Here is a 25,314-nt window from a genome sequence, read left to right as displayed (position 1 = left end):
GTGGGTGCAAGATCCCGGTAATTAATCGGAACCGTCAAGGCCGACGATAACACCGCTCTGTTATCACTGTAGCACGGAACGGACCGCTTAAGCGGTTCGTGTCCGGAGTCGGCCTGTGGCGTGGTACGATCGCCCGGTCGACCATTCGCGCAGGTACTTCGGTAGATCGAATTTGGCGAGCAACCCTATCCTGCGCGGGTGGGCAATTGGCACGATCATGGTGAGGTTAAACCCCCACCCGTGACTAGCTCCCGGCGTTGTCCCGAGAGGGTCACGACAGAATTGTCCGTCCGGTGGGCGACGTGCCGCGATTCGAGTTACGTGGCCGTTCGCACGCCGGCGGGCGCGAAGTCGCAACACTGGTGTCCGGGAGTGGGATTCGAATCGGCCCCGCCTCAAAGCTAAATTCACGGGGAACGGAGCAGGGGTGTGCGAGGCGACCCCCCCCCCCGTTCCCTCCAAATTACGAGCTTTTTAAATTAATCCCTTACGAGAAATAAGATAGAGTCTCAAGGCGAGCGGGTGCCGGGGGTAGAAATGAATACGTGTTGTAATGTAGAAACCATGTTCCAGGACACCCGTGAGGAAGACACATCTTTACCCCAGGGATGGAAAAAGTGGCTATGCTATGCATCGGGTTATTTTTATTGTCGCAATTGCACCACTGAACGTGGTCAGTGGATGCGGCCAGGGCATGTGACAATGCAGCAACTAATGGTCGTCATGGACCTTGCGATGAAGCAAAAGGATTGGGATCTGGGAACAATGGCGGAGGATATAAAAATGCTCCGAGAATTTGCAAACGGGACCAGGACGCTACCTAAAGGAAATACTGAGTCGAGGGGGAGTGTGGCGGCGGTTCGGACCACGATAACGGGTGAGGAAGAATTGACGGAGAAAATAATGATGATTGGACGAGAAGTGTATGAACTCGCACAGTTGATGACGAGCGTTGCCGCCACGACAATCACAGAGAAATTGAAGGAGGTAGAGGTGACGGAGACGCAGGAATTAAAGGAAATAACGGAGAAATTAAAGGAGGTAGAGGTGACGACGGAGACGTATGGATTAAAGGAAATAACGGAGAAATTGAAGGAGGTGGAGGTGACAGAGACGGAGACGCAGGAGTTGAAAGAAATAACTGAGAAATTAAAGGAGGTAGAGGTGACGGAGACACAGGAGTTGGAAGGAATAACAGAGACAAGGGAGATAGAAAAAGTAGGAGAGAGACTACACGATAAAGACGGGGTGAAAGACGAGCACACACACATGGAGTTAGTGGAGGACGATGAGGGGGAGCTAGGGGAATGTGTCGTGACCCGGTGCAAGCAGCCGGATAGCCTCCTTCGGGAACGGAGGGAGACTCTATGCTCCCTTGAAGCGGATCTCGACCAGGTGGGTCCGGTCGAGCTTTGCGAGGTCGAGGGGGCGAGTGCTGTGGATGGGTGCACACGGAGCTTGGGGGGTTTGGAGACCCTCGGAACCCCTTGTTGTGGCGTGAATTCCCAGCGTGAGTGTCCTGGTGTGTGTGGTTTCGAGTGGTTCGAAATGCGTGCTGAAACGCACGAATAGCGTGAGTGACTTGGCGATCGTGAGTGAAAAGGTGTGTGTAACAGAGACCACGTGTGTGAGAAAGCGGTATGAAAGAGAGATGACGATCGGTATGCGGGAACACGCAACCGCATGTCCGAGTGTCATGGAGAGGTGTGTGAGCGTCATGGCATGCAGGAGTGTGTGCGTGCGACGTAGACGACGGCGACAGATAGACAAAGGCCGAGTAGCAGCCATAGTTGGATTGGGGACCGCGCTGGGTTTACCCAGCAGCGAGCGCGAGGTCCGTGCTGTGCAACGCACGAGGCCGCCACGTGCTCGCTTGCGGGAGTGAAGCCCGGTCCGGAAACGCCCGCGGTGGATGTTGCTGATCCCGCGACGGACAAAGTTTAGGCAGGATTTCGAATTTGGACCGGACGGGTTCTCCACGCGGGCGTGTGTGTTAAGCTCCAACGGGCGGAGCACATGTGTTCGCGTGGGGAACCCCTCGAGACGCGAGGCTTGTGTTTTTTTTTTATGCGCCGGGTGACGTCATGGCTGCGTGTATGGTTGGAATCCGGCAGGAGGGTGAATCCCTGCTGGATGGTACCGTCCAAGAGGGACGAGGGACGCGAACAGCTGCCATGACGTCACGCCAAAGGTGCGCGGCTGTGAATTGCCGCGCTGGTGCGCAGGTTGCGAGTTGCCGCGCTGGTGCTGCGCATGTGAAAAAAAAAAGCAAGCCTCGCTTTCGGGTGAACAGGATTCCCTGGGCAGGGGTGGAAGACCCCCTTGCCCAGGGCACAGGATGGAACTAGCTAGGGGGAAGAGTTAGTGTTTGCTAGACCGGTCTCATGGGGCAGGGGTAAGTCCTCATGGGGCCCGTGGAATGGATTAGTTCGAGGGATTGTAGCCAGATTTAGGATGGGAAATGATTTTAATGATTTGGAGACAGAGACAGACTGAGTGTGTAGTGGGGACGTAGCTTAGCTACGTAGTGTTAAAAGGAACGTGCTGTAGTTTAAGGGATGACGTGGGAGCACGAGTTAGTTAGGGGATGTAGTGAGCAGGATGGCAGGATTCAGCGATGTGTGAGGTGTGAAAGGAAACGTATTGAGTGAGTGAGGCCAGCGGATCTGTGTGAGTGGAGCGAATGTGGAATGCATGGTGCAATGAGTGATTGGGGGGAGGAGTGATTCCCGCCCAAGGGACCCCGGGGTCAGAGTAAAGTGAGGTAGAGGGGTTAGTTACATTGACAAAATGGAAGTAGTTTTGCTGTTGGTGGGAGTGTAGGCTCGATACCTGTTTGGAGGGGTGCAGGAGTCCTGTTGACGGGCTGGGAGCGTGGCTGCGAAAGGTATCGCTGAGTGGGTACCCCAGGCACCGGGCTAGTCGGCCGTGGTAGGCCAAGGGCCCATGGGGGGCCGGGATAGCGTAGTGGGCACGGGTGCGCCCGCGGGATGCGGGGGCCCAGGGCGCCATTAGCCACGTGGGCAGTGCATTGGGCACGGGCACCCAGGGAAGGGGCCCGGGGCGCCAGCTTGCCACGTGAGCGTTTCAGGGGAGTCGCCATGGAGGGCACTCCCCGGTGTTTACGGAGCTGGTAGGCTCGGAGGCAGTGTAGTGCCCGGGGGTGCCATCGTCGGAGAATCGGCAGAGGGTCGTGCCTGCCAAGGGAGCCACGCGTCCCAGCCACGAAACCGTGTGAGGGCACGGAGAGAAAATTGGGGGGGGGGCGAGGCCTGAAATTGTAAGGACACCAACACAGGTGACGGGAATCTTGGTTGCTAGAACCGATAGGTTAAGCGAGAGGCGCTTGTTGAAAGCCCCGGGGTAGTTTAAAGGTTAATGGATAGGGTAGATAGGAATTGTACCCCTCCGCACCATCCATCCCTTCGCTCTCGTTGTGGGCCGCTGGACCCACTTTGGGTTAGATCGCTGAAGTCTGGGGAGGCCATCCTGAGGCTTGAGTTGGGCTTCGACACAGGACGCTATCTCTCCCTTATTCCCCTCCGGGAAGGGAATGTAGGGGTGGGAGTAGGCTTGGGGACGATAGGTTAGCCGAACAGAGACAGTAAAGGGGGTTAGGGGACGAAATTATAGTGGGGAAGTAAGGATAAAAATAAAAACAACAAATAAATTAATTGGGGCTAAATTGGTTTTTACAAATTAAGGGAGTGGGTAGGTACAGTGACAGGCAAAGGCGATAGGTTGGGAGGGAAACAAGTAGGTAGGTCCGAGCCCACGTTCTGAGTGGCCAGCACCACCGCACTCCCTCCACCAACCTCCATCTCAAGGCGAAAGGCTGGCCAGCTTCATCTGCCGGCTGTGTTTGCCTGCAGCGGCCTTGTTCTGCGGGCTGTGTTTGCCTGATCACCTTTGACATCCATGCCTACTGCCCTCGTCCATTTTGCCCCGTTCTGTTTTGATTTACCCCCCCACCCCCCACCCTTGTTCATTGCCATGTGCGCCAGGATCGTCGTGAAGTTGCAAGAACTGTCCTGTTGGCAGCTACAACACGGGCCTGCAGTGGCGGCCCGTGCACTGGTTGACTTTTGTTTTGCTCCCTGCAGAGTCCATTGATCCTGGGCCATGGTTTAGTGTAAAATTTGTAAGTTAAGGTATTAAGATGTACTGTAAATATGAGTGCGCCCCCGGCATGTCTGTCAACGCCGGCAATTTTATTTAAGTCGTCTGAGTGAGTGGGTTTGCTTAGTTAGTTACTCAGCCCTCAGGTTATTTATTTTGGGGACACGAATACAATGAATGTCTCACTCAGGGATCTGTAGGTAAAACGTACTAGGGGAGAACTACACATGATGGCACACGAGAATTTGACGACTCGGGACGAGTCTGTAAAAAGGGGAGGGGTAGTGTTACGGCTGTGGAAATTCGCATTACACCATAAAGGGCCCTCAGGTGAGATATCTCCATAGGTACATGTGTAGTTAGCCCAAACCCGTTGTATAGAGGGAATTTATGTGATCCATCCGGGCTGCGACGCTTTGAGTTAGTTGTTTTTCTGTTCTATCTTTTATTTCAAACAAACAGCATCTCAACAACCACGCCATCCCCACCACAGCGCCAACCACACTACAACGACGCCACCTCCACCACCTACGCTACCACATGATTGCTTCTACAACCATTCGCAAACACCACCACCTTCGCCTTTACCTTCACAACTTCATCCCACATCATCGCTTCTACGGCCATTCCCGCACCACCTGTGAACACTGAACGTCGGGCTGTCTCGGGCCCGTTCGGCGATTGGTGCCAAACGCACCGAGCCGCGAGCGCGAATGGCGGCCTTTCCGAGGGGAAAATTCGGATCAGAAACGCTTCACGCCCACTTCCCCTCCGTCCAATGGGCGAATGCGAGGTGGCTTGGCCCCGCCTCCAAGCGCGCATAGGTGAAGTCCGTTTATCCAAATATGCGGATCCAGGGAGGTTCACGCCCCTTTTTGCCTGACCAATGGCTGAACAGAGGGTGGGGTGGCCCCGCTTCCAATCGCGTTTTGATCCGCATATTTGCATATCGGCTTCTCCTGAGAGCTATAAAGGTGCGAGCGGAAGGCGACTCGGGCCCTTGAGTTGAGGTCGGAGGAGAGTGTGGAACTGGAAGGAGAGTGTGTCGTCGAGGAGTTGCTTTTGGAGACAAGGAGCGCCGCGTTGGTGGAGTTGAGTCGAGTGCGCGCGGTGGAGCTGCGGGCGGCTGGTCGGGGCAGGGGAGCTCGGGTCCGAGGCCAGGAGGACGGCAGTCGGCGACGAGGCTGCGGTGTGGGGGATTGCTCCCCTCGTTGCAGGACCCAATTCAGTCAGCTACTCCCCGCCCCCAGGGCATCAACAATTTCCCCTTCCCCCGCGCTGAGATAGTGCAAAAGGGGGCCCCATTCCTCCCCCACCCCAAACGTGGTGCCAACAAGCACGCCAGGGGCCCGGAGTCGGGGCACAGCGGTGCGGACACTTTGCGGCTTGCCCGACAACGCGTCAAGAGAACGCGGGTGAGACCTCCCCAGTCTCGCGGACCTCGCCGCTCCTCTAGGTCCCACGCACATTTGGTCTACGGGCCTGTCTGCCTCCTTGTCTGTGAGGGTGGCTTCTTTCTTTTGCTTTTGTGTAAATGTGTGTTGGCACCGTCTGTGAAGTAAAACTGTGTAAGTGTTGCCGTGTGTACGCGTTAGTCGGTTGTATTACATTTGCTTTTTGTGCATAATTGCATGGCTGTAAATACATGCCTTCTGTGCTTGTCTGTGTGTGCGTGTGAATAAAATGCTTGCTTGTTGAACTGTTCCCGCTCTGCTTCGTCTCCTTCCTTTTAAATTGACTCTCCATCCTGCTTCACGTAAGGGGTTCGTAGTGGGTGCAACATCCCGGTAATTAAGCGGAACCGTCAAGGCCGACGATAGCACTGCTCGATTATCACTGTAGCACGGAATGGACCACTTAAGCGGTTCGTGTCCGGAGTCGGCCTGTGGCGTGGTACGATCGCCCGGTCGACCATTCGTGTAGGTACTTCGGTAGATCGAACTTGGCGAGCAACCCTATCCTGCGCGGGTGGGCAATCGGCACGATCGTGGTGAGGTTAAACCCCCACCCCTGACTAGCTCCCGGCGTTGTTCCGAGAGGGTCACGACAGAATTGTCCGTCCGGTGGGCGACGTGCCGCAATTCGAGTTAAATGGCCGTTCGCACGTCGGCAGGCGCAAATTCGCAACAATATACATACATATTGTTACGGCTGTGGAAATTCGCAATGCACCATTCAGGGCCCGTAGGTGAGATAACTCGAAGTGCATGTGTAGTTAGCCCCAAACCCGTTGTTTATAGGGAATTTATGTGATTCATTCGGGCTGCGACGCTTTGAGATAGCCGTTTTTCTGTTCTATCTTTATTTTAAACCAACCACGTCTCAACTGCCATAACCATCAAACCACCACCGATAAACCCTCCACCACCCTCACCTCTCTCCTTCTACGGCCATTCCCGCACCACCTGTGAACACTGAGCGTCGGCCTGTTTTGGGCTCGTTCAAGATACGCACCGAGCCGCGAGTGCAAATAGCGGCCTTTCCGAGGGAGAATTCGGATCAAGAACGCTACACGCCCACTTCTGATCGGTCCAATCAGCAAGCGTAGAGCGGCTTGGCCCCGCCTCCAGGCACGTCTGTGTGAAATCCATATATGCAAATTCTAGGATCAGGGGAGGTTCACGCCCACTTTTCCTCTATCCAATTGGCGAGCGTGGCTCCGCCCCCGAGGTCATTCTGATCCGGAAATTTGCATTTTGTTTTCTCCTGCCGGCCTATAAAACGGCGAGCGCAAGGCGAATCGTGACAGAGTCAGTTTTTGGTTGGAGGGCAGAGTGTGGCAGAGAGTGGAGTCATCCCAACTGACTGGAAGAAGGGGCCTTGTTGTCCCTCTCTGGAAAGGGAAGGGTGATCGCCCTTCCCGGATAATTCCGCAAGGTCTTTGCTCGGATAATTATTGATAGGTTTCGCCACCATCTGCTTGAGCACCAGCGTCCAGAACAGTCAGGCTTTACACCAAAGAGGTCAATGATTGACCGTATTCTTGCTCTTCGGGTCCTCACCGAACGCAGTCGAGAGTTTTGGCAGGGCTGTTTGCAGCCTATGTTGATCTCTATAAGGCGTTTGATTCAGTGAATCGGGATGCCCTCTGGAGGAGTCTTGGTCTTCGTGGGATGCAACTAAAACTGAACAATCTGATGTCTGAACTATACTCTGGTAATGAGTGCTGTGAGATGTGGTGATACCATCTCCGACTTATTTCCAGTTGTTACTGGAGTTTATCAGCGGTGTGTACTGGCCCCCACACTTTTCAGTACTTGTATGGACTGGATTCTGGGGAGGATCTCGGAGAGATCAAGCTGCGGTGCATCATTTGGGAATGTCAAGATCTCTGACCTTGATTTTGCAGATGATGCAGTCATCTTTGCGGAGACTCCAGATATCCTTTTGCGGGCCCTCGAGGTGGTGAATGAGGAGTCGGAGCCGCTAGTATTACGGGTTTCCTGGGTCAAAACTAATATCCAGGCTTTCATTGACATCTTGGATGCTGCTATCCTTTCTGTACCTGTTTGTGGTGAGGATGTTGAGGTCATGGAGAGATTCACTTTCCTTGGCAGTGATATTCATGTGTCTGCTGGCTGTGAGCCAGAGGTGAACAGACGTCTGGGTCGGGCCTGGGGAGTCATGGATTCACTGGATTATGGGGTGTGGTGCTGCCGGTACCTGTGAGGGAGGACGAAAGTCTGAGTCTTCAGGTCGTTGGTGCTTCCATTCTTGCTCTATGGATGTGGGACTTGGACTCTGACCAGGGATCTAAGACAGAGACTTAATTCCTTTGGTACCAGGTCTCTTCAGAGAATCCTTGGCTATCGCTGGTCAGACTTTGTGTCCAACAAGCGGTTGCTGAGACAGACTCAAATGAGATTTGTTACCTGCATCGTCCGTGAGCGTCAGCTGCGGCTGTATGGACATCTGGCCCGTTTTCCTGACTCTGATCCTGCTGATCAGATTCTCTCAGCGAGGGAGCCTCGTGAGTGGAGGACGCCAGTGGGCCGACCACGTTCCTCATGGTTGCAGCAAATTGATGAACATCTCAAGGAGATGGGGATAGGCCAGGCATCTGCCTGGGGTATGTCCAGACGGAGGCCCCTGGAGTACCGACGGAGTGGATGCAGCGACGCGCTGCTCTGGCGCATGCTCCCATACCTGACCTGACCTGACCCTATCGCTCAATTGTGAAGAATCACTGACAATTATCATATCCGGATCCAGATCTTCACCAAAATCTAAACAATTACCCCTGTCACACACCCAACCTCTCCACTAAGTTTCATCCGAATCCGTTCATAACTTTTTGAGATATCTTGCTCACAAACAGACAGATAAACAGGAGTGAAAACATAACCTCCACCCACTTTGAATGGCACAGGTAAAAATTATCAGTTTATCACCTATAAACAAGGGAATATGGCACCATTTTATTTCGTTTTTCGTGCTTTTCTTTCCCTTATTAATTACAGCAATTATCAAAATAATATGTTTTCTGCCTGGGGTATGTTGTCTGCCTGAGTTTATGCAGTGTCTGTGTGGATTCTGAATATGTAGTCATGTTGCCATAAGCAATAGTGGTTGTATTGTTGTGGGGCTGGGCGTCGGCCGCGAGCATGACTGCCAGATGGAGCAGTAGAGTCGGCTCGACCGATCGCCCGGAATTTAGATCGTACCTTTTGGGAAAACTCCGGAAAAGTACGGGTCCCTTATTGGACCGAAGTTCGCCAATAGACAGACCACGTGGGGTAGGGTCGATTGCCAATTTCAATTTACCTAAATACCCACATGGTCCAAACTGCTGGGGAAATTCACCCTCGACGATGCTCGTACGGAACGAGCCGCTTAGCGTACTCGTTCCGTGTACGATCCGAGCGGTTTGATCGCCGAGATCCGTCGGTCCCAAATATCCCGTTACAACAGCAACGGCCTGACTAATTTTCCAACACGCAGCACGCGAAGCCAATGAAGGAATAGACACGAACGAGCAAAAACATTTCACAAATGGGGATGTTTATTTACAATGGGGGGATGAGGGGAGCACATAAGGGCAGAGTTAAACCGAATATTAATAAATGCACGTATATACAGGCAAAAAGCACTTAAATACAATTCACTACTTAGCTGACTGGCGCCACGAACACACATACGCCCACACCCAACGAATCAGACCAAATGGTCTTTATTGAGGCCTAAATCGGACCTGTCCGCCTCGTGCGGTCTTCAAGGACCAGGTCATCGGGGCAGAACCGGACCCCCAGCACGATCCGGACGATCCAGGCGAACAAAGTCGGCAGGGTGAAGGCTGGCGGGAGAAGACCCTCCGCGGCACCGACCACTCCGTGCGCAGACGCCCTTTTAACTCAATCGCCCTGCGTGCAGATGTTCACACTTCCCGCCAGCACCAGAACCAGAACCCGTGCGTGCACTTCCTGCCAGGACCCGAACAACGACGAACGCGCAGACCGCGCCAGACCCAGAACAACCGAATGCGTAGACCACACCTATAATTATACCCCATCTTCAGAGGGGGGAGGGGCTGCCTCCTCGCGAGCCTCCCTCTCTCACTGGCTGGTTTTGGCGCGCAAAATTGCTCTTCTTCTCTCTCACTGGCCAAAATGGGCGGCAAGCTCCTTGATTGGCCCGGGGGCGTGGTGACGTCACGCAGAGTCCTTTCCTCATGTCGCGGGATCTGATTGGCTGGGCGACGGTCACCCCACTTGTTGCACGCTGATTGGTCAAGGGCCGCCGCGCAACTACTCCTTGAACTCCGCCCACCATGACGTCGGTCAGATCGAGGTTAAGGAAGCGAAGTGAAGGTGAGGTTGATGCGGTGTGATTGGCGTTGATGTTGGGGGTTTAAAAATAAAAGAAAAACCCTAACTATCAAAATAACTGCACAGCGCATGAACATTTAATTACCCATTAGACCCGGGACGGGACCCTAACTGGCAACATGTACTTACTGATATAACTGATCTATAGGACCTGTATGTTGTGTGCTCATGGCTTCCAGATTCGCCACAGTATGAACCACTGATTTCAAAGGTGAAATTGACTGATACACTTGCATGGTAGAATAAAGGCCAACAAAGGGAGATGTAACACACTCGATGACATTTTATGTTCAAAATAGTGTCTCTTTGTCGATATAGGCTGATACTTTATATAAAGCTTCCACTGGCTGATTATACGTTTCAGCTCACAGTTACAAAGATTTACAAGAAATATTGTTGCGGGGCTGGGTATCGGCTGTGAGCACGATCGCTAGATGGAGCAGCAGAGTCGACTCGACCAATCACCCGGAATTTAGATCGTACCTTTTCGGAAAACTCCGGAAAAGTACGGGTCCCTTATCAGACTGTGAAGCGTCAATATTTCTGCCACGTGATACAGGGTTATTCGCCAATTTTCAAAATACTTAGAGACCACGTGGCGATTTACCGAGTCTCCACACCATCGACGGCACCCATACGGAACAAGCCGCTTAGCGTTCTCGAACCACGTGTGACCCGAGCGGTTTGATCGCCGAGATCCGTCAGTCCCAAATATCCTGTTACAACGGCAACAGCCTGGCTAATTTCCCAACATGTAGCACGCTAAGCCAATGGAGGAAAAGACACAAACGAGCTGAAATATTTAACAATCGGGGTATTTATTCACAATGGGGGAATGAGGGGAGCACTTAAGGGCAGAGTTAAACCGATAAAAAGAAATGCACGTATGTACAAGCAAAAAGCACTTATACCATTCACTACTTAAAGACTGGCGCCACAAACACACACACACCCAAAGAATCGGACCAAAATGGTCTTTTTTTGAGGCCTGTCTCGGACCTGGCCGCCTCGCGCGGTCTTCAAGGACCAGGTCCTCGAGGCAGAACTGGACCCCCAGCTCGATCCAGATGCCCTCATGACCAGGCTCCAGGCGAACGAAGTCAGCAGGGCGAAAGCTGGCGGGCGAAGACCCTCCGTTGCACTGACCACTCCGTGCGCAGATGCTTTCGCACTCAACCGCCCTGCGTGCAGATATTCACTTCTTGCCAGAATTCTCAGAACCCGTGCGCGCACTTCTTGACAGAACCAGAGCCCTAAAACGCGCAGACCGTGCCTATAATTATACCCCCTCTTCAGAGGCGGGGAAGGTTGGGGGGCGCCTCCTCGCGACCCTCCCTCTCTCACTGGCTGGTTTTGGCACGCAAATCGCTCTTCGTCTCTCCCACTGGCCAAAATGGGCGGCAAGCTCCTTGATTGGCCCGGGTTCAAGCGAAGTGAAGGTGAGGGTGATGCGGTGTCGTCGGCATTGATGTTGGTGGTGTAAAAATAAAAGAAAAACTCTATCAAAATAACTCCACAGCGCATGAACATTTAATTACCCATTAGACCAGGGACAGGACCCTAACTGGCAACACGTAGTTACCGATATAACTGATCTATAGGACCTGTCTGTTGTGTGCTCATGGCTTCCAGATTTGCAACAATATTATTACAGTTCTTCCAATGTTAGCATTCACCAAAGTAATTTTTTCCAAATGTTAAATGCATTGTAATTCCAAACATGTTTTGTGGTGTGTACTCTGGACCCTGTATTTGGCATCATGCTGAGCTTGGCTATCATAACATTCCAGTATTTTGTCATTGATAAAGTTAACTGCACGTTGGTTTCGGTGAAAGGGAAACTAAATTCCACTTTAAAAAAAATTACCCCCGTGTGGGGGTGACCGGTCATCTCTATAATACCACAAGTTCTCAATGTTCAGTTCAGGTAACCACAAAACAGTCGAAACTAACCGTTTGGATTGAATTAGTTCACAGAGATGCACTAGGATAATACTACTAATGACATAATTAATAATTATGTATTGTTCATTTCGTACCCGGATTAACACATCAGAATCACCAGTAAGTGCAATACGAGGTTTTCCGGTCCGTCCACTCTCTGGGGACATTTCACTTCCGGTTGTAGAAAAAAAACGAAAAAATAGGCTTAGCTCTTGGAGATTATGATAATCCTGTAGATTATTCTTCACTGATTATAATGCAACTTTCAGAATGAAAATTGGCCAAGTATTTATAGAGATATTGAGGTTTGGAAAATCGTTAGAGCTAGCAAATTCATTAATTATTAATTCCACAGAAGTTTCGTGACACTGCACAAAGTAACATGTCAGGTATGAAAAAACATTTTGTATGCCAGATTCATTAATTATTAATTCATTAATTATGGAATGTACTCCTTGATATATTAATCAGAAAGCCCGAAGCATGTAGCATAATTGATCACTTATCCCCTCATCCGGGATTCGTGGCCTCGCCCCACAGCCTGCAGCCCTATGTCCGCCGGTGATTATGTTAGATATCGGCACGATCGAGAGGAGCCTGCGAATCATCCCTGCTGATGCACCGAATTGATGCAATCGTTCGGCCAGAATATTCGTTGTCAAGATGTTGCGTGATTAAATCACCAATACAGTCACTCGAATTTATACCGCCGACATACTTCTTAACAATCACCTTCGCCCCAGAAACCACAGTCAATCTGAACCACGCTGACCACTGCTCAGACGCCATGACCGGACTACTGCGCAGTTCTACTACGCAGTTTGGTTGAAGATGACTCGGCATTTTGGCGCGCGCGCACGAAATTATATTTTGAAAATAAATGCCGACGTTTACATTTCAGGTTTTGAAACTTTTGCACCTTCGGCAGAAAATGTAAAATATAAAAGGCTAAAAATGTGTTTTATATTTATATTTCATTTCTCCTTCCTTCCTTCTTTGCGAATCGCATCGGCGTTTTTGGCCATCTTCCAGATCACGTGACGATCAAACGGGAAGGAAATTCAAAAATCTGTCCGGTTAGATACAAGATAATATTTTTTACTATCATAATCAATAAACAGTTGCCGAATATCTTGTAGAATGGCAGACTAGATAGGTTTTGAAAATGGCGATTTTTATAACTTACGTGACCTCGTGACCTCGTCCCTGACCTTGAACAGGGACAGAAGTTATATCGTTGTGCAACACTCGTCGACCTCTACCCACATACTAAGTTTCATCAAGATCAGAAAGAAAAATTGTTGACGGACATACGGACGTACAGATGTACGGAAGGACATTTGGTCCGGCTTTATTAGGTCATCTCGGCAGAGATGACCTAAAAATCCAATAATTATGCAAGACTGATCATTACAAGAATAGTCCCTTTGCATCCTTGCATAGAAAAAACACATCCACCATTTTGTGTCTCCCCTCATTGTTTCATATACAGTCTGTGGCTATTGGTTGCATAATTTATGGAAGTGCAGCTGTGCCGTTGATGCAGTGCCCCTGTTACAAGTAAGCTGGTACTCATTTTGCTGACCTCGGAAGGATGACAGCATGAGTCAACCCACCTCGTGTTATTTCAACGGCACAACAGGGGCTGAAACTCAAGATCCTAAGATCTTAAGCCAGCCACCATAACCATTAAGCCAATACCAGGCTTGTCTCCCCTCTTCCTACAGGGAGAGAGGATATATTGCTTTTTCCATTTTTTCCCCCTTTCTTTCCAACAATTACATTTGCACACCTTTCCTTCATTTCTCAGCCAAGGTGTCAAAGGTGAAACTAAAATCGCATATTCTGCTTTGCCATCCCCTTGTATTTAATTTGAGTTTATAGAGATAATATTTTGTACAAAGTTGCTTTAAGCAGCACCCATTGTGATGTGGAGGAAAAAAAATGATGGCCCTACATTTTGAATGGACAGACAATACACAACTTTCAAAATGATGTGCAGATGCGAAAGAGGCCTTTCACGCATGCGGTGTGTGTGTTTTCAGTGACTCTCTTCTGCTCACTGGGATACTTTTAACCTGCCATTTGCTAGCACAAAATCTGTCAGTGAAATAGTCTTTAAACACAATTTTCAGCGCTTGAAGAGAGGCAGTTTCAAAATGGTTAACCATAATTGTTGTATTTCTGGATGCAAATCGGACTCATGACAATCGAGGAAATATGGGAAATGTCCATGGATGAGACGAGAGGTTTTGAGTTTTGAGGTCGCAGTGGATATAAAAAAAACACACACACACCTTTTAGCAATCAATGCAAAAAATCTGGTATTTTTCTTGTGGTCCTGGAACCAAACAAACAATATAATTATAACAGCTCTCATAGCTCCAACCTCTCCTCCACCCCCCACCAGACTTCAGCCAAACTTAACCCCTGACCTTTGAGGAAGTGATGTAACTTCCCGGGACATTGGATATCGATGATGCCATATTGTGAAGTGGCTATTTGCTCCGTAGTCAGCAGGGAAAATTGACAAGAAATACCTCCCTCAAGCCCTCCTTCACTCTTCTCCCACTCCCCCATGGGGTGCCAAACCATGGAGTTTATCAATGCTCTATCCTATTATTGCTGTGTCAAGTGAAAAAGCAGCACATACCATTTTTAAAGTCTTTAGTATTACGACTCGGTCCATGTCAGAATTGGACCGCTTACCTCCCCCATTCAGAGCAGATGATCTCACCACAATACCACTGAGTCTGGTAAATTTACCATTCAGCAGTAAATGCAGTTTGGTTAATTTCCCTATACATTTTGTGTTGGCAACCATGTCTTGTCATTGTGAGTTCCTGATTGACAATGAAATTCATGTGACATCATTGTTTCACAGCCAATCGGAGGCATCAAAGGCAAGACATGGTTGCCTACACTGAAGTTACTGGAGAAATTTCCCAAGTTGAATGCCATATGAAAGATTGTGTAAGATCACAATCAAATATAGTAATTCTCAGTTTTTGAAATTTCAGTTTACCTTGTCATTTGCATTAATGGGAAATTACTTTCATTTGTTTCACTGTGATTGATGTATGCAACTGCTTTGCAGAGAGAAAGAGACAATTGTCCGTGGAAGCTATGGAAGGGTGACGAGCATGGATGGTCGGGATTATCGACATAGGGAACAGATAGCAGCACGCTACCAACAAAGGTGTGTGGAGAGCTGATTATGGTAATTGTTTGGACCTTAAATATTATTCATTTGAAATGGATACTGCAGTAGATTAAATAGACCAAAGGCAAATGTTGAGAGTTAAAACTTAGTCGACATTACTAACAAGAAAATAGATAAAATAGACGAGAAACGGGACTTATTTTGAGTGAGCATACTTTCAGAACAGCTTTCCTTTGCTTTCATTGACAAATTATGCAATTAATTTTTGAAAATGTTGTTCTCTAAAAATAAAACATTTTTAATAGGAATAGGTTTTCTGTTCTGTTGTCTCTTGTATGTACAACCACTTTCTGCTTTCTCTAAAATTTGGTGATTCTACAGGTTATTGATTTCGACACAAAGTACCATGTGGTGCTATAATACGAAATTCGAAACAGCACGAGGAAAACAACTTTTCAGACGACAAAATTAATGTCTGCTTCTTCTTCTTCTTTTTTAACTGCCAAAATTATTCCCACATTATTGTGGGGTTGACCAGGGGGAAGCTTGGCCCAAGACTATCACAATCCGGCTGTTCAGTCCTGACGTTTGACTAACCGTGGGATCTTCAACATCCACCAACTAATGCCAGCAGATAGAACTACCATTCAGTTTAACGTTCATCTGAGGGATGGCACATACTTTGATGAATCACCCTGCCTGTGAAACACCGAGATTAACAATTTATAGCTGGGCCGCAATTCAAACCCTGGCTAGACAGTTTTAGAGGCAAGTGTGTGTACCTCCAGGCCATCCTGCTAGCCCAAATTAATCTTCACCGAAGAGAGAAAAGACTCTAATGACTTTGTATGTGTTCAGCTATCATGGAATGGTAAAAACGGATATCTGAATTGGGTGAAATGTGTAAAATTAAATGGAAAGGGGTTGGTGGTGTCTGTGTCTTGAGTGCTCTGTAGTCGATATTGCACGGATCATGTAATGCACCACATGTTTAGCCTGGTTTTGGCTCAGTGGTTCGGGTGGTGGCTTGGGATCCTAGGGTCCTGAGTTCAAGCCCCGTCGGCGGCTTGGGATCCTAGGGTCCTGAGTTAAAGCCCCACCGGCCGCTGAATTAATACACCAGGGGGTTTACTCAGCCTGTCATCCTTCCGAGGTTGGCGAAATGAGTACCAGTTCCAGTGTTTGTATTGGTAGAGGGGCACTGCATCAGCGACACAGTCGTGCTTCAAGAAATGATAGCTACCCCGGCAGCTAAGCTGCCATTCGACCACCACATGTGTGAACTTGTAAAAATTTATGAATGATTAACATTTAACTTTACTTATCAAATGATAAATGTCAAAACTTTCCCTTTGTGATGAAGAGGCATAATTGGGCCCTTTTGCAATTTTGCTGTCCATTGATGAGGGTTGTTAGCTAACACCTAAGGCAAGAGGAAGCAGTGGATGAATGAATGGGCATTTCGAGCGATTATGACACCTGAAAATTGCTGGAAGCAGAAGCTGCTCCTTTTGTGTTTTTGTACTTTTTAAATAAGGGGGTAAGTGCTGTGTTTGTTTGTGCATGCTGAACTGTAATCTTTCTGCTCTCAGTGTGAAGCTCAAATTCAAGGTTCGGTGGTTATCGTGCTTTCAGCTGTTCTTCTGGGTGGTTGTTTCAGCACTGGGTAACGAGCCTGTTTCTGACCACCCACATTCCTTACACCCATGTTATTGTATCGCTGTTTAACTTGTCACTGTTGCTGCTTCTTTGTCCCCTTTGCCCTTCTCACTCCTTCTCACTCCTTCCTCTATGTTCAGCTTTCTCTACCTTTACCTATCAACCCTCTTCTCTTTCGTTTTGTGCATTTCGGTTTGATGATTGTTTTTTTAAACTTGTTGAAATCTAACCACCTCCCTCCCTCCCTTCTCATCCACAGGCACATTTTTGACATTCCGACCTCGTTGGCCGACTTTATACCTTTGTTCTCCTTTGTCATCCATACTTTCTCTTGTCTCTCTTCCTCGCAATAATACGCCATATATTGCTGCCTCTCTTATTTGTCAAGCTCTCTGTGGATTTGGGCCTCTTCTCTTTGGTTTTCTCGAGGCTGTTGGAAGTTGGGGCAAACCAAAGCCAGCCAGAGCAGTCGTGGAAGAATCTGGAGAATATACCTGGGCTTGGGACCTGGCATTGTTTCTTGGGCTTGGAGTCCATACTGTGAAGTTAATATGTTGTAAAAAGCTGATGGGTGTTTGGGGAGATGGAGTGGATGGGAAGAGCAAAATTGAGTGAAAGACATTGCTGAGAATAAGATAGGAAGATTGAGGCAGGGAGAGGGCAGCAGAGATTGTTGGAGGCTGCAAGGAACCTGTATATTGATTACCTTGTGGACAGATATGAATAATTTGAGTCAAAGAAAGAAAGGATAGCCCGATAACAGATGGAATAACTCTCACTAGGAATCGTCTGAGATTTAGAACTGGGAACATCTAGTCAGAGAATATAAAACCAATGGTGAATATGAGTAGCAGGAAAAAAAATATTGGGGGGGGGGGGGCGCGGCGGGGTGGCATCGAAAGAGAATCTTATTGGTTGACAATTCTTTATTTATTTTCATGGTTTGTTATTACTGGTACTGTACTGTATTTCTCTTCAACTCTTGAAGTAAAGGAAATTAAGTCTTACTTTGTCGTTTCTGTTCTTCCAATACAGTTTTGCAAAATAAATTGCTGTCGGACCCTGCTATTCACGGATTCGCTATTCACGGACCCCGAGTGTTTGCGGTTTATAAAATGTGACCTGCTTCGACATTCATGGCCCTGTGCTTCACGCTTTCGCATTTTCCTTTGTGTTTTCACAGGCGTATTCACGGGTTTTTTGTGGACATATTCGTGGTTTTACGTGGGCGTATTCGTGATTTTTCAAGAGATTTTTGATTTCGTCCTCAAGAATCACTAACCGACGGGAACCTATCCCACAATTTTCCATTGAAACAATGCACCGCTATTCGCGGATTCACTATTCGTGGCATTTTACAGGAACGTATCCCTAGCGAAAGCAGGGTCTGAGAGTATATTGTTCCAAACAGCAACATTATTTCATTCTATTTACAACTGGTGTTCAACTTTCCTATTGCTGTACCCATCATAGAAATGTCTGGGCTTCCCAGCACCATAACATTTGAAATGATTTATTTTTATGCGTCCGCTGATGAAGCCGGAAGAATTATGTTTTCAGGTTGTCCGTCCGTCCATGCTAATTTTCTGTTTTCTCTGCAACCGGTTATCTGATTGAGATGAAATTTTCACCATTGGTGCAACTACTCATGTAGAATGTTTTAATGATACTTATGACGTCATAGGTCATGTGTTGTGACAGCCATGTTGAAAAAAGGAAAAACTTTGGACCTCTTTATCTCCAAAATCGCCCCATGGAAAAATTGAAACTTGCCACATGTCAAGTACTCCCCATCGGAAATAAGTGTTTCTTTTTTTCTTGATGTCTTAGGTGCTGTTATGACATCATAAATGCATACGTCGAATGCTTTATCCGATCAACATGAAAACTTTTGAGAGTAATCTAGGTTTAAATTGTATGGGGGGTGAGGGGGGGAGGAATTGATGTCATCGGTCATGTGGTTTGGCAGCCATTTTTTTTTAAACATGAAAGCCTTCAAAAATCTTCTTCACTGAAATGGCTGAATGGAGCGAAGTGAAACTTTACAGGTATGATCGCCTATCCATGAAGATCAAAATTTCTCCAACTATGATGTCAAAGGTCACATGGTTTGGCAGCTATGATTTTTTTTTGAAGAATCAACCTTTAAAAAATCTTCTTCTCCAGAATGACTTGACAGATCGAGGGGAAACTTCACTCACATGTTTCCCAATCCTTGGGGATACCAGTGTGTTCACAAATAATTAATAGGTCACATGGTCTGGCAGCCATATTGCATTCAACAAAAAATCTTTAAAAATCGACTCCTCTTGAACTGCTTCATCAATCGACGTGAAACGTTACAATTATGATCTGGTAGTCAGGAGGAATATATAGTTTCAAGTTCAACCTGATTAGACACATGGTCTGGCAGTTAGAAGTATTTAATGTTTTGATTCTGGGTTCAGGGATTTAAATCAAACATGGTACAAGTATGTAAAATGATGTAATAACATGGGCGGAGGCATATCTGGTGACGTCGAAGAGTGCCCTTCTCGTTTAAATTGTTGAACCCGATACGTAACTTGTTTGGGTGTCCTTTTTAAGTTGGGGAAAACCAAAGGTTAAAAAACAATACACCTCAAAAAAAAACGATATTGTTATGGATTCACCTTGGGGTGGATTACAAGGGGAGTTCTTGATTCTACTTCCCTGATGAGGATTCTGAAGGCACCGGCTCCACAGATAACTCCGTGGTGCGATGGATTTCTAAACAATGACAGGCACTGTATGAAATGCTTCATTTAGGTAAGGTCCAGCGTTCAAATCCGACTTTCTCTTCAATGGCAATCTAAACTGCCCAGATAGGGTACTGTGCCTCCCAATGCACAACCGATTCCAGGATACTGCCGAGCTTTACTGTTACACGTTGGCTTCTGACTACTTGTAACAAATGGGCTAGAGTGAACTCCCTGATGCAGCATGCTGTTTAATCAATGAAAACAGATGACTGGATATATTGGAAGACATTATAATTCACAATGCACATATTTACAAGTCAAACAAAGGCACACATGAGAAAGTCTTATATTAGCATAGAAGCCCCTTTTGACAATCACTTATCACAAATAACTGAGGCATCACATTCATTCCGGGAAAATAAGTTACTTATTTATTCATATGCAGACTAGCTGCTTGGCTGCATCATTTTCTGGGGGTGTGGTTGTGCCGCTGATGCAATGCCCCCTGTTACCAGTAACCTGATACTCATTTTGCCAATATCGGAAGGATGACAGGCTGAGTCAACCCAACTGGTGTTAATTCAATTGAACGAAAGGGGTTGAATTCAATACCTTGGAATCTTAAGCCAGCCACCCCAACCGTTAAGCATACACTAAGCTAAAAAGAAGAGAAAGGTTGATAGACAGATGAGTGCGAGAGGAGGGGCTTGAGTGCGACCCCACCCTTACCCGAATGTGAGCCAGCTGGCTTACATGGTACTAAACTGAGTGAGTGACATGGATATGTGGAGAGGTGCAGCATTTGAGGTGTGAAAGTGTGTTATGTGTTCTGAAAAGAACCGTTGGTGACTTGATTCACTGGAGCTCTGAGTGAGTCAGGAAGATGAGATGCGAGAGTGTGAGGTGCAGATGTATAATGGGGGTTCTGAAAAGGACTGTTGAACTTCACCGATGCTCTGAAGTTTAAATAGAGCGAATGAGATACAGCTCTGGAGAAAGTCAGTAGGTGTGTGGTGACCATGACCAGGAGCTCTTCCTCAGCGATTTTCCTGCCTCTCCGTTGGACCGTTCTGCTCCACCTTCCAGCTCTGTCCTTGACTCCAAACTCCTTTCCAACTCTGATAGCTCTGTAGATACAGATACGTGACGTCAGTACAAATTTAAAACATTGATTGAACAATCAAACAGACAAGCCGGTAGGCGACGAGGGATTCGCTAGGATCGAAGTGCTGGATACGATGCTTTTCATTCTGACTGATCCACCGATGAAGATTCATTGCCAAGACGTATTGGTTCACATACAATTGTTCCTCTGCCTGGCAAGATTTTTCCTGTTGCGTATTTTGCCAACTGGCACTCCTCATAAAAAATGACGGTAAATGGACAACCCTATTTTTGAAGGACTACCATTTGAAAAATAATCGGTTTGCTGGTTTGTGCTGTGGAGCCTCGCGTTGCAGACACACACACACACACACACACACACACACACACACACACACACACACACACACACACACACACACACACACACACACACACACACACACACACACCGATAAACTTCTCTCAATGCTCTTGTTTGACCACACTTCCTGAGCCACACAATATTTTTCATAAGCCACGCCCACTTTCCATAAGCCACGACCACTTTCCTACGCCACTCCCACTTTTCATCAACCATGTCCACTTTCCCTAAACTCCACCCACTTTCCTCAGCCCCTCATAAAAAAAATGACAGTAAATAGACACCCGATTTTTGAAGGACTACCATTTGACAAATAAACCTCAATCAAAAATCGGCTCAGGTAAAATTTTCTAAATATCTCGAAGTGTTTAATTCCGAAGTCTCGTTTCTCTACATTCAAAACTGAAGGACAAGTATTGAAAATATTGTACGCAGTTTTTCGGCTGCTGCACAGCAACGGGTGGTTGTGAGGAAACCAAATTCAAACTCGCACATTCCCAGTATATATTCCACATGTTGGCAAAGTTTCATCGAAATCGGTTTGCTGGTTCGTGCTGTGGAGCCTCGCGTTACACACACACACACACACACACACACACACACACACACACACACACACACACACACACACACACACACACACACACACACACACACACACACACACACACACACACACACACACACACACACACACACACACACACACACACACCCTGACAATAAGGGATATCTGGCATATATAGTGAATCCAATAATGGAGGAAATGTATCTTTGTCCCAACACTAACAGCACCTTTTATGATGTAATAAATAAAGTGTTTATTTGTGTTGTATGTGTTCTTGTTAGAGCATAATAAAATGCATATGTGGTGGTAGTACCCATAATGAAGTCATTGGCATAACCCCCCCCCAGCCTCGACACTTACAGGGGTGGGGATTGGGGGGGGGGAGATGATTTACGATTTTCTTGTGAATTAATGGCACGGGGGAAGGAATCAAAAGAAGCAATACACAAATCAATGACTCCACAAACACTCCAATTAACCCACAGCCGAATACATACCCACGGTACCAAGGAATGATCATAATTCCTTAATTATCTATCTTGACGCCTCAGTCATTCCATGAGAGATAGACAACAGATAAGAGGCAGACAAAACAAATGCCCCGGCTGTGCTTGGCGGGACACAGCAGGAACCGATGCAGAGAGTTAGCCTTGGTGCGTCCTCACTGCAGGTCGTGGTCAGCACACAGTGCATGGCTTGTGAGGAGGAGAGTGATGGATGGCTGGGTGGGGGCGTGGCTTGGCACTGCAGCTCTGCAGACTCCAGGCTCAGCCATTTGTAAGGTCGATCCCAGGTGTCTCCTCGATTCCACACCACCTCTGCTATGCGGGCTTTTATTGTCTCTGGTCCCTAACTCATGCTATGACATCGTGCACCCTCTCCGCTCATTCACCATTGGACACTGATCATCCTGGTGGGTGGAGTGACCCCGTCCAAACCTGCACCCGATGGTCTTGGTGCTGTGGGATCAGTGTTGATGGTTGAGCTGGCTTTTACCGCCGATATTACAGGCTGAAGGCTCACCCAAACGCTAAAAAGGACATTTAGGACAGATTTCAAAGGGTAAAACATAAATAAATGGGGTCAAACAGGTTGATAATTTCAGAAACAGACATCGGTATGGGCAGACATCATTTAACCATTACATAAGAGATACATATCTAATATCATAATTAATTACTTTGTGTGAATTCTTGACATTCAATTCAAGGAAATAATTATGCTATATCAAGCATCTTTAACCAAATGGGAGTCATTTCCACAAATATATACATACATACAGGGTGTTTCAAAAAGAGTGATGCAACTTTAAATGTTTATTTACAAAGAAACAAACCTCAGGAACGTGAACCAAACATTTCTTGAAAGCTTATGACATGGTATTTTCTATCACTGATTGCTATTGCAGTAAGTCACTGCTCGAGTGAGTGAGAGCTCAAGGTCTGAAATTGACATTTACGCAAAATCCTTGTAATTGATATTCTCGATATGTGCCCCTCCACGGTTCAGACAGGCATTGATCCTGACTCCAAAGTTCTGTCCAACTTTCCTGTAGGTCTCATGTGGTACTGCTTGGAGGTAGTCTGACACCTCCTGCTTCAAATCATTCAGTGTGGCAGAGCAGTTGACACAGAATCCTTGGCAGCCCTCAGAACCAGTAAGTCCAGAGGGTTCAAGTCTGTCCTATGGGGTGCCCAGTTGTGAGCGGTATCCAGGGCAACGAGGTGGTTTCTGAAGAGCTGCCACAGGAAAGTGATGGTGTCACCAGCTGTATGTGGAAGTGCACCATCCTGCATAAACCAGGTCATGCTGAGCTTGTTTGGGTTGACCTTTTGGGCGAGATCATGATGGAACTTCTGGAGCACGGCCAGGTAGCGCTCACTGTTGATTGTCACCGTCCTGCTGTTGTCATTCTCAAACCAGTAAGGCCCTTGCGTTCCCCATCTGGCATTGAAGGCGCAGAAGCATGTGACTTTAGGCCCTTTCAGGTACCTCTCAGTGATCTCAGGTGATTCTGCCCCCCAGAAAATGTTGTTGTGATTGTTGATAGCATCATTCAAGTGGAAATGGGCTTCATCACTGAACCAGATCAGGTTGATCCAGTTTGGGTACTGCTTCATCCTGTCACTGAGACAATTGCACATATCAAGTCTTCTTCTCATGTCATTTTGACTCAGTTTATGCCTAATAGAGATTATGTATGGGAAAAGCTTCAGTTGCTTAGTGAGGATACACCAGACTGATGTTGGTTTGATGCCTAGCTCCCGGGAACGCTGGAGATGGGACTTCTTGGGACTGTCTACTGCAGAATCCCGCACGGCGTCGATGTTGACTTGGCTCTTGGTTACTGATGCTGGCCTGCTACTGTTGCCCTTGCTCTGGTTGTGCATTGTACCCTTGTGCTCAAAATGTTTCACAATACGTTGAAAGGCACAATTTGTGGGTCCATCACATGTGCTGAGGTCGTATTCCCGGCAGAATCTTCAGTGGGTGTCGACATTTGATTGAATCTCATACTGCAAAGCCACCACTTTTGTCTTCTGCTTCACTGTCAATGGCATAGTTGAGCTACGGAGCTAGAAATTCCAGGGAATAAATACCACGATAACACCACCAAACCCTGAAAAGGAAAATGTTATCAGTCAAAAAACAAAGAAATGGCGGGAAGCCAAAGTTGTATCAATCTTTTTGAAACACCCTTATCTCTAAATAATGGAGGAAAAAAAAAATATGGATATATTTTCTTTTTTTAGGCTCCAGTTAGTGAAGTCCATATTTTTAAAATACGTATTTGACAAGTACAACCCGAATCTGACTATCCCTAATGATATGTATGTGTTGCTGTGGCTTTAATTTCTTTGGTGTTCTCGTGTTCTGCCTTAAAGCCGCTGTCACACCTTGACGATTTAGCCAGCGTATGCCGACGTATGAAAAATTTGTCTGAAACGCTGGCACACGTCGACGACGTTATGGGTAAGTTTTGTATACGTTAAGAGCATGCTGAAGCACGCTGAAGCACGCTGGCATACGTCGTAGTACGCCGAGCTCGTCGACAAATTTTAACATGGTCAAAATTTTTCGACGTATGCCAGCGTATGACTCACACGTTCCGCATACGCTGGCCATAAGTTGCAGGCACGTTACGCGATCGTTGACTCACGTCGACACACGTTACTTGTAAGTTACTCATAAGTCGAAACACGTCGAGGTAATGTCTAGCGTACCCAAAACTTATTTCTAACCTCTGAGTAACGTGTTGTAGGCACGTTACGCGATCGTTGACACACGTCGACACATGTTACTTGTAAGTTACTCATAAGTCGAAACACGTCGAGGTAATGTCTAGCGTACCCAAAACTTATTTCTAACCTCTGAGTAACGTGTTGTAGGCACGTTACGCGATCATTGACACACGTCGACACTTGTTACTTGTAAGTTACTCATAAGTCGAAACACGTCGAGGTAATGTTTAGCGTACCTAAAACTTATTTCTAACCTATGAGTAACATGCTTTGAACCTATGTGTAATGTATCTCCAACGTACATTTACGTATGTAGACGTATTTGACGTCTTCCTGACGACCACAGAACTTACTGATGAACGTGTTTCTAACTTACAGCTACCCTATAATGGCGTATTGGCAGCGTTTAGGGGAATTGGTATATAAAAATGGGCTTCACAGGAGGAACCCGTCAGTGTTCCAGACTCCATGGTTTTTTTTGGGGGGGTGGGGGGGGTTTCTTCGGCATGACGGTGATGTTGATACTTCGATTTCTAGTGCGGTTATAATGCAATTAAAAGGCTGCCGCTCAACGATTTAAATCATAACCGCACTAGAAATTGAAGT

At 47.3% G+C, this 25,314-nt stretch overlaps 1 protein-coding gene across 2 annotated transcripts in view; it reads left to right on the top strand.

Moving 5' to 3' along the window:
• JAGN1 (jagunal vesicle mediated transporter 1) overlaps positions 1-20,977 on the top strand; it is a 27,937-nt gene extending 6,960 nt beyond the window's left edge. For both annotated transcript variants that reach the window (XM_085850385.1, XM_085850384.1), the window contains exons 2-4: positions 14,986-15,087; positions 16,644-16,717; positions 16,970-20,977. In XM_085850385.1, the coding sequence (XP_085706511.1) occupies positions 14,986-15,087; positions 16,644-16,717; positions 16,970-17,325 (532 nt within the window). In that variant the 3' untranslated portion in view covers positions 17,326-20,977. The remainder of the gene's footprint in view (positions 1-14,985; positions 15,088-16,643; positions 16,718-16,969) is intronic.
• The last annotated feature ends 4,337 nt before the right edge of the window (positions 20,978-25,314 follow it).

The sequence above is a fragment of the Eptatretus burgeri genome, chromosome 12 (assembly GCF_056783735.1).
Source record: "Eptatretus burgeri isolate ZD-2024b chromosome 12, Ebu_testis_v1, whole genome shotgun sequence".
Lineage (NCBI taxonomy): Eukaryota > Metazoa > Chordata > Myxini > Myxiniformes > Myxinidae > Eptatretus > Eptatretus burgeri.
Note: the sequence above shows the minus strand (reverse complement) of the source record. Positions and strands in the feature narration are given on the sequence as shown.